Source organism: Strix aluco, chromosome 15, assembly GCF_031877795.1.
Source record: "Strix aluco isolate bStrAlu1 chromosome 15, bStrAlu1.hap1, whole genome shotgun sequence".
In the NCBI taxonomy this organism is placed as follows: Eukaryota; Metazoa; Chordata; class Aves; order Strigiformes; family Strigidae; genus Strix; species Strix aluco.
In genome coordinates this window covers 9,911,367-9,923,989 of record NC_133945.1, presented here as the reverse complement: position 1 = coordinate 9,923,989, position 12,623 = coordinate 9,911,367, and the positions used below count along the sequence as shown (strand labels likewise).

The 12,623-nt window shown below is 50.6% G+C and overlaps 1 protein-coding gene across 3 annotated transcripts in view; it reads right to left on the bottom strand.

Moving 5' to 3' along the window:
• Positions 1-5,957: 5,957 nt before the first annotated feature.
• TTYH3 (tweety family member 3) overlaps positions 5,958-12,623 on the bottom strand; it is a 79,454-nt gene continuing 72,788 nt past the window's right edge. For all 3 annotated transcript variants that reach the window (XM_074840346.1, XM_074840347.1, XM_074840348.1), the window contains one exon: positions 5,958-11,688. Coding sequence is in view for 2 of the 3 variants with exons in the window: in XM_074840347.1 (XP_074696448.1) it covers positions 11,617-11,688 (72 nt within the window). In the remaining variant the exon portion in view is untranslated. The remainder of the gene's footprint in view (positions 11,689-12,623) is intronic.

The following is a 12,623-nucleotide window of genomic DNA, read 5'->3' as shown; positions in this document are numbered from 1 at the left end:
GCTCGATCTGGGCAGAACTGAGCATCACCCTGACCCAGCCCCCCCACCCTCCCAAAACCCACAGGTCTCCAGAAAGATTCCTGGAGAAAGGGAAGGGTGGACAGCAAGCCCTGCAAAGCCACCATCCCCCAGCACAGGGAGGGGGTGGTCAGGGTTGGGACCGTGTGGTGGGGACAGGATTTTGGGCCCCTTGGGCCCCCCCCCCCCCCCCCCCCAGCGTGGGGTCAGTGAAGGGGAACTGCGTCAGGCGCAGGAAGCTGTGCCACCCGCAGCTCGCCCGCGTATTTTCCTATTGCTCACAGGGCTGTGGTTTCAGCAGCGCGGGCACTTCCCGGCAGCGGTGCCATCACCCTTTCTGCAGGCTGGCCCTCCCTTGGCCCCCCCCGGACAGATGGGGAGATGCAGCAGGGCCAGGGCAGCACCCATCTCGCCGCAGGCAGGGCTGGGTGCAGGGGGCCTGTTCACTGCAGAAACAGCCCAAACTTTGTATGAAGTGTCCACCGAAGGACGGGGGGGCCAGGGGCTGTGTGGCGTGGGGCTGGGATGCTGCTGCAAAGAGCAGGAGCCCCCCTGGCAGGGGTAAAGGTGGTGCAACACCTGGGAGGACTTAAAAAATAAAATAAAAATTAAAAAAAAAAAACCAAAACCCAACCAAATAAAAAACCCTGCCTTTGGGAGCAGGGCCAAGCAGCACACCAGCCCTCCGGTTTGTCCCACACCAGGCTCCCAGCCTCTCCCTCCTCCCTCCCCACTCGTGGGCTGAAAAGTAAATAAATAGATGCATTAATAAACAAAAGGAAAACAAAAGCAGAGCCTGCTGCTCTCACATACTTGGCGGGCTCGTTAGGCCAGCCTGCTTTCATCTGCTCCCCGGCGCTGTTGTGGGACGTCCTGTTTACTCTTGCCAGCTCGCGGCAGCTGATAAGGTGGCTGTACCTTTTGGAGAGTGCTGGTGTCTGGCGTCAGGGTGGGGACAAGCCTGGCTTGGTGGGGACACTGCTGTTGGCACCGTCGTGCCCAAGGGATGCTCCAGCACTGTGCCAGCACCACCATGCCCAGGGAATGCTCCAGTGCTGTGTCCAGCCAAAGGCTTTCCTGGTCCTTGGGTAGTTGCAGCCTCAACTGTTGTTTTAGTCCTTTTCACTGTTCCGCCACCTCCTTTTTTTTGTTTTAATTTGCATTTGGGTCACTCGGTATCCTGGACTTTGTGTGAATCACTGCGTCCCCAGCCCGGCTGCAGCACGGGAGCTTCGTGGTGCAGGGTCTTCTCAGTGGGGAGCTGTGTGTGCACGGTGATGGGTGGACACCCGTCCTGGCACCGATGGCGGCGAGAAATATTTGAGACTCGGGGCGGGAGGGAATGTTGGGAGACAACTAAACTTGTGTGAATCAGCTACAAGCACCACTTCCAGCCGCTCTGGCCCAGCAAACTGGAATCTTTGGGGGAAACTAACATAAAAGCGGCCAAATCGCGGGGCCTGAGCAATGCACACAACGCTCCAGCTGCAGCTTTGGGAGTTGCTCATCCCAGTGCTGGGACAGGAGAGCATTGGGTCCCCGTGGCATCATGAGCTGCACCCCAGCACCTCTGTGCAGCTGGAGGCCACTAAAGCCCCCACTAGCATCAGCTGTCTTGGAGCGAGGGGCTGCAAAGCCCTGCAGTAGAGAGTGATGGCTGCAGGATGGCTGAAAGGCAGCGCTGGGATGTGCAGAGCAGCGCCGCCCCCCCCCCCCCCGCCCCCCCCCCCCCCCCCCCCCGCCAAGCAGGTCCCAGCCATCACCTGCAGCCCCTTTAATTTTTTTTCACCTTTCTACTATTTCTCACCCCTTCATCACCTGCAGGTGGTTAAAAGAAACACCCTCCAAGGTCCCAAATTTATTTTTTCTCTTCCTGATTTTTAAGATCATCATTGAATTAATCAAAACCAATTCCTCCCTGTGCCTCCCCCCCCGCCAACCTGGGGCTCCCGACACCCGCTGCTTCTGGTCTGCCTCAGCTGCCCAGTGGGGCCGACTCTGCTCCTGTAGCCATTTGGCAAGCCAAGAGTGAAGGAGGAGATGACTTGAGCATCTTAAAAGCAGCTGGAAACACTTCCCACGGTGCTGCTGGACGAGACTCATGAAGCTGTGGCACTGCTGTACGGCCCCACTCCCAACCGCTCCTTCCTCCTCATCAGGGGATGTGTCCCTCTCCATCCCCCCCCTGCAGACTGGGGTGGCTTCACCACGGGGAGGGTGCCTGTCCCTGCTGAGGGCAGGGGCCTGAAAGCAGCAGTGACACCACCCAGCAAAGCAGTGGCACCACAGTGGTCAGCGTCGGGTGATGTTCTGACAACCTCCACATGAGCCCAATGACTACCCCCTTATTTAGGGGGGGGGACAGGATGAGCTGTTGTGTTAGGAAACCCCTTGGGGAGCCATGCTGGGCCTGGAGCAGCAGCATTTGGAGTGGATCATGAGTGATTGAGTGATTGATGGGGTGCAAGCGCCAGGTCCCATGGTGCTCAGCTGGTGGGAAGAGGAAGCAGGCAGGAGAAGGGCTCCAGCACCAGCATCTGCAACACCTGGCAGTGAGAAGGGAGCTGTGCTTCCTCCCCTCCACAGACCAGGGAGGGATGAAAAATCCCAGAGCAGGGATTTTTGCTGAAGTCACGGTGAGAAATGCTGCCTGCTCCAGGCAGAGACCTTCCTGCCTGCAGAGCCAAAGCACACCGGCCTGCAGTCCTGCCTGCAGCAATAGAGACGTTGGCCACAGAAGGAAAAGTCCTTCTGGTCCTGCCACCATCCATCCTTTCTTCACCACACAGTGAATGCTGCTGCTCCATCGCGGTGGCTGGACCCCTGACCAGACGTGGCCGCAGCCAGGCCACCCTCCTTCCCTGCCTGGTCACCTGAGCCAGTGAAGGCTGCTGGCAAACGTGCTGGGTGGCCACGTCCCTCTAGACCACGGTGCTGTGACCCACCAAGCTGGTCCAGGCCGGGCTGCAAACACGGGGTGCAGCGGAGCCCTGCCGAGCCCTGGGGCTGGGCAGGAGCAGCTCTCCCCTGGCCTCTCCTGTGGCTGCCTCCGCTTGCAAACCCTTCCGACTGCCAAGAGCAGGCCTTCAGCAGCCCCATGTGGTCAGACAGATTGGAGTCTTCCCGCTCAGGCTTTTCTTTCGAGCTGATGGGCCAGCAGACGCTCAGCTCTCTGTCCTGGCCTTCCCTGCAGCACAAGGAGAGGCCACGACTTCCGAAAGCAGAGATGGGACAGCAGAGTGGGATGGGGAGATGGGGTTGTTCCTCGGGGACAAGGGTGCTTCAGAAGGGGTTAGAGAAGCTGAGATGCAACTTCAGCTGCCCTCCCAGACACAGGAGGAGTCAGAGTCCTGATGGGACCCTCCCAAAGGAGAACCATGAATCCAGCTCTCAAGTGCATCCGATGGAAGAAGCTGAGCAGATCCAGGCTTCAAGCATCATCAGCAGATGCTGCCTGCGCAGTGCCACGTTCAGCAGAAAACACTGCCCATAGCACAGGCCATTTCCCACCCCGGGAGGTGACAGGAGATGGGGGCATGCAGTGAGTAAGTCCCAGCAAACACACCGCAGCCACCAGCTCTGCCTGCTGGTTTTCCAGCTGCCAACCCAGTCAGCTCCCGGAGGCATCGCTCCTGTTAGCACAGCTCAGCACACCACAAGAACAAATATGTTTGAAAGCATCTCCCTGGGGCATCCCTCCCTCCCTTATCTTCAAGGACAGAGATCTAACGGACCACTACTGAAGGCTGATCAGAAGACAAGGTTTATTGAAACACATATTTCACCCTCCCCTTTGTTTTCTCCCAGCTCTGCACTGCTCAGGAGAGAGCCCTGCCCTGCTCCCGCTGGGACAGGGAGCGGAGCAGCAGGGTGAGCAAAGCCTGCGGCTGCTGGAAGGCGCTGGGAAAGGTCACTGGGCAGGTGGCCTTCACATGTACCCATCCCTGATGAGAGTCCATAAACCTGGTAAAATATTTACGTGCTGACTCTGATGGAGGCTTTATTTTCCTTTGTGCCATCAGATTCCCTTGACTGCTCCAAGCCCTTTGCACCAGAGCAGGTTTAATCATCTCAGATCAGGGATGAAGATGGAAAACGTGGGTTTCTCCTTTAGGCAGAAGAAAAAAAAAGAGGGGAGGCAAAGCTGTCAATTATTAGTGAAGGTAGGAAAGCTGGTGTCTGTTGAGATTCACAGCCATGAGGGTGCAAGGCACAGCAAGAAGATGGGCAGGGTTCGAGTGCATGGGCGTGGGTTTCAGCCACACAAACACACACAGCACTTAAAAAAAATAGCATTCACAAAGATAGAGTTAAATTACTGCTTAGACCAGTCCAACCTTCCAAGGAAACAGAAAACACTCCCATGGGGAGCAGGGCAGGGCCCACAGCACCGAGGAGGAGGGTGACAAGGAGCCCAGCTCAGGTCGCAGGGCTGCAGGATGCGGCCCTCTCTCAGTGGCCTTCAGACTGGCTCTGCCACTTAGCGGTGACATCCAGGATGGTCCGTCTGGTCCTTACAGCATCACTGGGTAGTCTGGGAGCTTTCTGCTTTAACCCGCAGTAGGATCAAGAGCGATCAGCACTGCTGGAGCTATCTGCTGTCACCAAACCCTGCCAAGGGGCTATTCCATGCCCCTTCCCACCCCACAGTTGTTTCCCCTTCCCCCAAAAGGCCCTCACTCCTGCACGAGGAGGGGCTCCTCTCCTCTTCAGCCCTTGTCCTGGGGGTCGAGCTCAGGCGTAGGGGCATCCAGCAGCAGCAGATGCTGTTTGGCTTTACCGCAGTTTGGTGGTGGGGAGTTTCCCAAAGGCTCACGGCTCGTAAGGGACAGGCTGAGGTTGGGGGCAAGAACAACACAGGACAGAGGCAGGAGATCAATCCCTCGGTTTGACTAGCAGGATCAGGCAGGAAACAGATCAAGAGAATTACAAGAAGGTAAAGGGTTTAGTTCACTACTTGACAGAGATGCGGCAAAGTGGGCCCGTGATCACAGAACAGTACAAACGAAGAACTAAAAAGAAACCCACGATAGCCTGGGGCAGAGCCGAGAAAGACGAGCCCACGCTGAGCTCCCCCGGCTCCCCGTGTGATGCTACCGAAGGCACGTACATCCATTTCACCGCCTCCTGAAGAGGGACGCCTGCGCAGCGCGGAGCCGGTGGCGTTCCCCGCCTTACCACTTCTCCACGCTACTTGTACTTCTGCTGGGGGAAACGAACCGCTTGCCTTCGCTGCAGCTCCAGCGCAGCACAAGCAAAGCGGCAGGGGGGCTCGGGGGGGTCCCACCCCCACCCCATGGCCCCGTGCGCAGGGTGACCATTCCACAGGCTGATGTCTGCATCCCTGCACCTTCTGCAGCGCTGCCGGTAGCCCCCGAGGGCCCCGCAGCAGGCACCAGCGCAGCTCTGTGCCCCCATCCAGGCTCCCCCCACCAAACCTTGCCCTCCCAGCTGCAGATCACACGTGGGGGGGGTACAGGACACCTCTTTTCAAAAGCATTAGTGCAGCTTCCCCTGGAGGAAATGTCCTCATCGATCATTTGTCTTCAAAGGTTCTTTCAAAGTTGTCCAATTCAGTTTTAACCATTCTGTCTTCAAATTGGGTTAGAAATCCCAAAGTCTGTGATTTCTAACAGCAACTCTATCAGGTTGAGACCTACAAGCAAAGGAAGAAAGCAGCCCCACTAGTACCTGTGCACACACTTCATCTCACATCGCAGGACTGACACTAATAATTTGGTTTCTGTAGGACAGGGCACTCACATTCCTACTCCTTCCATGCTCTACTAGGTATCAGACTTTATGGCTCCATTACCCATCCTCACTTCATGGATCTACCACAGTATATGAAAGGTAACAAAAATTCAGGCAGGTTTATGAACAAGGGGAAAAAAAAAAAAAAAAAAGAGAGAGAAAAGAAGAATCAGTGAATAGGAAGACTGGTTTTAAATCGTTTATTTTTAAAACATGAAACCCAAGCTGAATAGAAACCACAGAAATTACATTTAGGTTTTTTGTTTAGTATTTGCAAACCAAAGAGTTACAGTAAAAAATAGCTACATTACAATCAATAGAACTACAGAATTAAAAGTAAAGATACAAAAATGGGCTCAATCCTCTTTAATCCTCACAATTTAAAAACATTTTGGGTAAGTGCAGGAACACTTGAAAGAAACTAGCAGGTCCAAAGTTTTAAAAAAAATTATATATATTTATATATTATATATGTATATAAAGTGGTATGATATACAACCATTATGGTTAAGAAGAAAAAACAGAAAAGTTACAAAAAGGCCAGGTACATGTTCACCATTAGGTTTCTGTGCACAGTGTCCAAGAAAATAAACTTCCCTCTGAATGATGTGAATAAAACTCATGGGGCCTCCCGTTAACAAGGGACCTGAGGCACGCGACGTGACGGCTGGGCAGCTGCACCCAATGCAGAGGACAGTGAAAGAAATGAAGCTTTTCTGGGACTTCAGCGGCCTCCTGGGCAGAGGCCACTGGAAAAGTCTTGGTGTGAGATTAAGGGAAAACCAGGAAGGAAGGAGTTGGGAATTGCATAGTGAGGAGCAATGTGGTATCAAATATGCAGAGCACCTAAGAGCTTCATGCTACAGTTATCCTCTTTAGGAAAGGAATACTTTGAACTTTCTGGTTGTACATCAATTTATGTTCCACTTCGTTCATGCATGCAGCCACAGGGATGGGGTGAGCACCCAGGAGCTCCAGGCCACCAGTAACCCATCCCTTCTCTCTCCCAGCTGGGCAACACGCTCACCATCACAGCTCGGCAGGAGATCCCGCTCCCCGCCGAAAACACAGATCACTTGCTAGCCACCTAGGAACTGCTACCAAACATCCCACGCTTCTGCTGGGCCTCCTGGAATGACTAGGGAAGCCACTCATAGCACGCACACAAATAATTTCTAGAAAGGGGAGTAGGCTGTGATGAAAGAAGCCACCTGGTTAAAGGTACAGATTAAGTCAGGTCTCTTCTCTCAAGGCATTAGATCTACTCCTTAGTATCTCCCCGGAGGGCTTTTCCCCTCCCACCCAGAGATGTTCACTGAGTTACACTGACAGACTTGTTGAGTTGGAGAAGACCCTGGCTTCTCCTTGGTCCCTAGGTAGGAAGTACTTCAAAGAGAGCTTCTCACCCTAGCTAAAGGAAAACCCACTCACCTCATCTACTCCTGAATCAGGTGGGGTGGCCAGAATCAACAAGCCAAGACACTTCTCTCTTCTTCAAAGGGCTCGGCGTGGTATTTCAGTTGCTGCTAGAAGGAAGAGAAGGCGGGACCAGAAGCGAAGCATGGGTTTATCCACACACGGACCTGTCTGCTATCACCCTGCAGCACCCAAAGCTCTCATGAGCAATGGCTAGGCAGCCCCTGAGAAATGGTTTACTCTCAGAAAGGCCAAACTTTTAATGTATTTTCAGGGAACTGCTATGGAAATCCTAACTTAGGATCACTTAAAACCCCACGCACTGTGTCTCCCTCAAAGCACTCAAATGAACATCCTTGCATCTTGGCTGAGATGACTGTACACGGAAAATTAACACCTATCAAATGGAGAAAACTTAAAAAGGACAGGAGGGGAAGGGAGCACTCCATCCTTCACATTTGGATACATGGATGCACGCTAAAAATCTTAGCTTGAACCCTTTTATCAGCACATAAAATGAACTCAGTTTAATAATACATACAGGATACAAACACTACAGTTATATTCCCAAGACAGCACAAGAAATTCACAGCCAAGTCTTGATTCGATTTCCTTTACAATTACAATGCAGTCTTGAACACTGGACACAAGAGTCCAACATGCTATTTACATTTCACATTGTGGAGATGTTTGTGTGCTTGGAAGAGTTCTCAGTTCCAAAAGAAAGTGTCATTCATACATGATGATGCAGTGGAAATAAACCAAGCCAACCAGACAAGCCAATGACCACATTTGTGCTTCTGAAGAAGTAACATGAAGTGTCTTCACTGATGCAGTCACCTTCAACCGGACAAGCTGCCTTCCATCTTGCAGTCAGCAAGGTGTCCAGAGGCCAATCTCATCTCCCCTGAATTCTGGACCCTTGTGCTACCAACCAGTAACTTGACTAGTGTTCCAATCAGGTCAGCTGGGACACACCAAGTGATATGGCCTTGGCATTTTGTCACATTAAAAACAGAGCGACACAATGGAAGAGAGAGAAGTCTCTACTGCTTTACCTCCTACAGCTTGAAGAGTTTGGACTCTCTCAACCATGAATGCCATCTAGAACAGATGAGTCTTCGCCAGATAGCACCTGCTGTTCACCCGAGAGGGAGGCACAGAGTCTGGGAGATCTTGGCTTATGAAAGTCCACTCCTCAGACAAAATGTGACCATATGGATGAGACTGATTACGTCGCAGCCATAAGAATAGGCAAAGGCCATCTGTTCTTCAGCAGATCTGTTTAGACCAGCCTGCAGAAATGCCACACTGTTGCTCAAGGTTCCAGTAAAAAAAAAAAAAAAAAAGAAAAAAAAGAAAAAAAGAAAAGTAATAATAATAAACCAAAAGAAACCCATTTGTCTGTGTTTCCTATCCAGCGCTCTGCACAGCATGCAGCGGGGCAGCAGAGTTCCAGGATGCTTTACAAAAGTGCAATATCCATGTCAAGTAAAGGAAGTGCTGGCTGGACAAAGGTACACAGCTCACACTGCAGTCATGTTATGCTGGCCTCCAGAGAGCAAAATGTTATCTCCGTAACACTCGTTCCAGTTATATTTTGGAGTCACAGAGCATGTATCTCCACATCTGTGCCTTGCTGCAAGCCCCAAATGTTGTGAGAAGTTGTTCTGGATGTTACGAGCGGCTCTGCCAAACCTTGGAAGGAAGCAGGTCAAGGTGGCTGCTCCACTAGATGCTGCAAACAAAAAGGCATAGGCTCCCTCCCCCGTTATCCCTGCTGGCACAGACAATACCACTGTGACAATTCAGATCCAACCCAAAGTACAGTCACATGCATGTTCAGGATGCATTCTGTATACAGAAAAGTCAATATACAGAAGCATTTGTTTTCACAGGGTTCCCCACACCCTCCAGCCTTCAAAACACTTGCCTTCAATGAGTAGGACCAGGCCACAGATTTTAGGGCAGCTCCCCTAAAATGGATAGTGTAAGTAGCAATCCGAGTACATCCTTGCAAGGAGAGATGATGGCAGAACAACTCAGTCTCCATAAGGATTATATGGCTCTTGCTTCTTTCTTCAAAGCGAGGGGAAGCTTCAGTTCCCCCGATAGCAGTTGCGTGCTTCAGGCCCTGCAGGTTAACCATGCCACAACGCTTGCACACCCGGGTCTCCTGGTAGGCTTTGAGACAGGATGGAAAACCTGGTGCTCATGAGCCACGGTGTTCCTCCATACCACCTGTGACTACATTTCCCTGCCCTTGTTACTTAATAACACAGAGGTATGTTTCAGTGTGAATGAAGCCCATCAAACATGTCTGAAAGGGCATACTCAGTCCTGAGCAAGAAAATCCTGCTTCCAGAGTTTTACGGTGAAGTGTGAAGTTTTCTCCAAAACCTTCTCTTCCTGTCTGCATGGTGGTGCCTCCACCCCGTCTCCCTCACTCCTATGAATGGTAATAGCTGGCCTACAGCTCTTGCAGGCTATTAGTGGTTTCTATCTTAAGAGGAGTCTCAAAGCTTGCTCTTCCACAGAGCTGGTACCATTTTACAGCAGATACCATCATCCTAGTGAGCTACCTGCTAGGAGCAATTCCTACCTCACTGCTAGAAGGCAACTGACTTGAGTAAAGGCAGATTGGTAGATTCCGTGCCCCATACAGCAAACGTGGGGTAAACAGACACAGAGTCTGAATATCACTGAGGTGAAGACTAACTGCCTCTGCCAATGGCTCAACTCCAGTTTGAGAGACGTTTCCCACTATTTTCTCTGCCAGTTATTTAATGTAACGGTCAGCAGCTACACTAAGATGCTCCTGCTCAGAGGTAAAAAGACAAAAAGGAACACCATAGTTACCCTACTGAAAGGGCAGTACTTGACAGCACCTCCCAAGAGGCAGTCTCCTCTTCCAGTAGGAAGCTGTCAGTGCCCTCTGGAGCACTGCTCTTCAGTGGAAAGTACAGCACCAGTGGAGGATGTTGCCCTCTGCAGGCATCCAGCTGCCCCTTTGCAAGCTTTGTTCTGCCTCATGTCTAGAAAAATGCCTTACATGTGCCTTAATATGGTCAGATAGTGGTTAGCAATGTGCCTTGAAAAAAAAATGAAATAAAATAGAATAAAATAAAAACTTGTTCTGACAGTCACAAAGTTCTCCAGATGTCATTTGGGTTTCTGACTCTGGAACACAGAAGATACACTGACAGTCTTGGAGTTTGTCAGGACTGAGGCTCCAAAAACCTCCTTCAATGCCAGTTCAGCAACCCTGTGCTGTAAATTGATTTTTTTTTTTTTTTTTAAAAAAAGAAAATAAAAAGTCCAGCAGAGTTCACAGGTCACTCCGCAGGGAGAGCTTGCATTTGCTATAAATCCATTGGTGCTTCCAGTCTCTCTTGCTTTTGCAAGCTGACTGTCCCATATGACCTAGCATCAGAGAGCTGAAACTCTTTAGTGCAAAAATACCCGCCCCCCCTAAAGTCTTACAAGTCTTTTCCTGGAAAAATTTGGCACCAAGTGGGTGGCTGGCTCCTGTTTGATCTGCATGTCAGCCTCATAAAGGCAGCACCCAGAATTAAATCTGCAAGTACCTGGGCTTCCCTGACGGAGCAGAGAGGCCACGTTCAGAGCAATGCACAGGGTAGTTGACTGGCGCTGGGACCTCCTGCTCCTCCTCAAGAATTCACATGCTAGATAAAGTGGGAAAGAAAAAGGCATTTTCTTAATGTTTTTGTTTTGGTTTTTTGTTTTTGTTTTTTTTTTGTTTTTTTTTTAAAAAAAAGTTAACCAGGATAGTGGAATGGTTTGCTCTAGAAGAGCCCCAGGCTCCCTAATTACAGTGGATATGCAGTGACACCATGAGGCAGGAGTTTCCCTCCTCCCTCACACAGGGCACCAGACCAGAGGACTCCCACCAAAATGCTGCCCTGTGCACTGACTCGGCCTTCCCTCGCTGTAGGCTAGGCACAGGCACCGAGCCTCTGCTTCTTCAGTGACTGACAGACTGCTGATTCCACTGCAGAAGTGAAGAAGATCTACCACCATCTTTCACCGAGTCCCTCTGGGGAACAGAAGGGGAAAAAAGGGGGCAGAACTTTTCTGATAGGCTGCTCTAATAAGTTGGCCCCCAGGCAGGTGCACCCGTTTTCTTGCCTGGGTGCTCTCAGTTGCTTGCCTGCACGTGCTTGCTCTCTCTCACACATCAGGTACAACAAGGTGAAGGCTTAAATTCAAAAGGGGCTTTTCCACTCCAGTGGGCAGGTACCAGGTTGGAGGGGTGGTCTGGACTGGAGAAACAGAAGGAGCTGCACTGGATTTTGGGCAGAACAGCAGGATTGTTCTACGAGGACAGCACAGGGGCACAGCAGTTGGCACACTGTTTAGTCTGACTGCACATGTGGGTTTTGTTTTTTTTGCTTTTGCTTTTTCATTTTAATGCACACTGCCAGCATCTGGACGAGGTTGGTTGGTGGCGAGGTATTTGGCTCTCATGCTGGAGGTGTACTGGAGGAAGACAAGACAAAAAAACAAAACAGAACAGAAAAGTAAGTCAGAGTGACTAATGTAAGCACAGAACCACAATTATGACCACCTCCCAGCATAAAGTGGTCTGTATTTACAGCAAGCATATCAAGGAGCTGCTGGCTCGGTCTGACAAGAAAAGTTTCACAAGTCACTACATAGTCCACTCTGAGTAACATACTGTCAGCCTGTTGCAAGGATGCTGGCCAGGTCAGTGCAGATGGGCTAATGATTTATCCAAGTTCACACAGAGAAGGAAACCCAATAGCCATTGACTCGAAATGCCACACTTCACTTGGAAGAGGGAAATGAAAATCGCTTGGGAGAAGAGAGGGAAATGGAAATGATGAAGATGTAAAAACCCACCTCACACCTTCATCCTCTCCTAGCCATGTTATTGCTTTCAACCACGCCAGAAAAGGAGGTTGAAAAGAAAATGGGTGTGCACTGCATTTTTACATTGCATTTTATGGCAATGAGGGCATCAGAAGACTGCATGCATCACAGATGGGCAGTTTGAAAGAAAAGTGCGGAAGAATGAATCTCTGAATAATTTACGTCCAAGAAAGAACAGACCCTGTCAGGCTGGAAACAGGCTGCCATCAAACAAGACGATATTAGCTAATAGTTATCACATGGGTAATAATCCACTGCGGCTTGGGATCCAACCTGTGTACTGTGCAGCAGCAGACCAGACTCCAGCTTGGGGGTAAGAAAAGAAAGTCAGAAAGATGAAAGGTTGTTTTGGTTTGGGGGGGTTGTTTTTTCTTATTTTCTTTTTTATTTTAAGCAAGGCAATGGAAAACAGCTCCCAGAAGCTACTGAGGTAAGGTATGCCTTTCAGCTTTGAATAACGAGCTGAAAAGCATGTAAATAATACCCAGCAGTAAGAACAAAAGACTTTGCCTCTTTGTGCC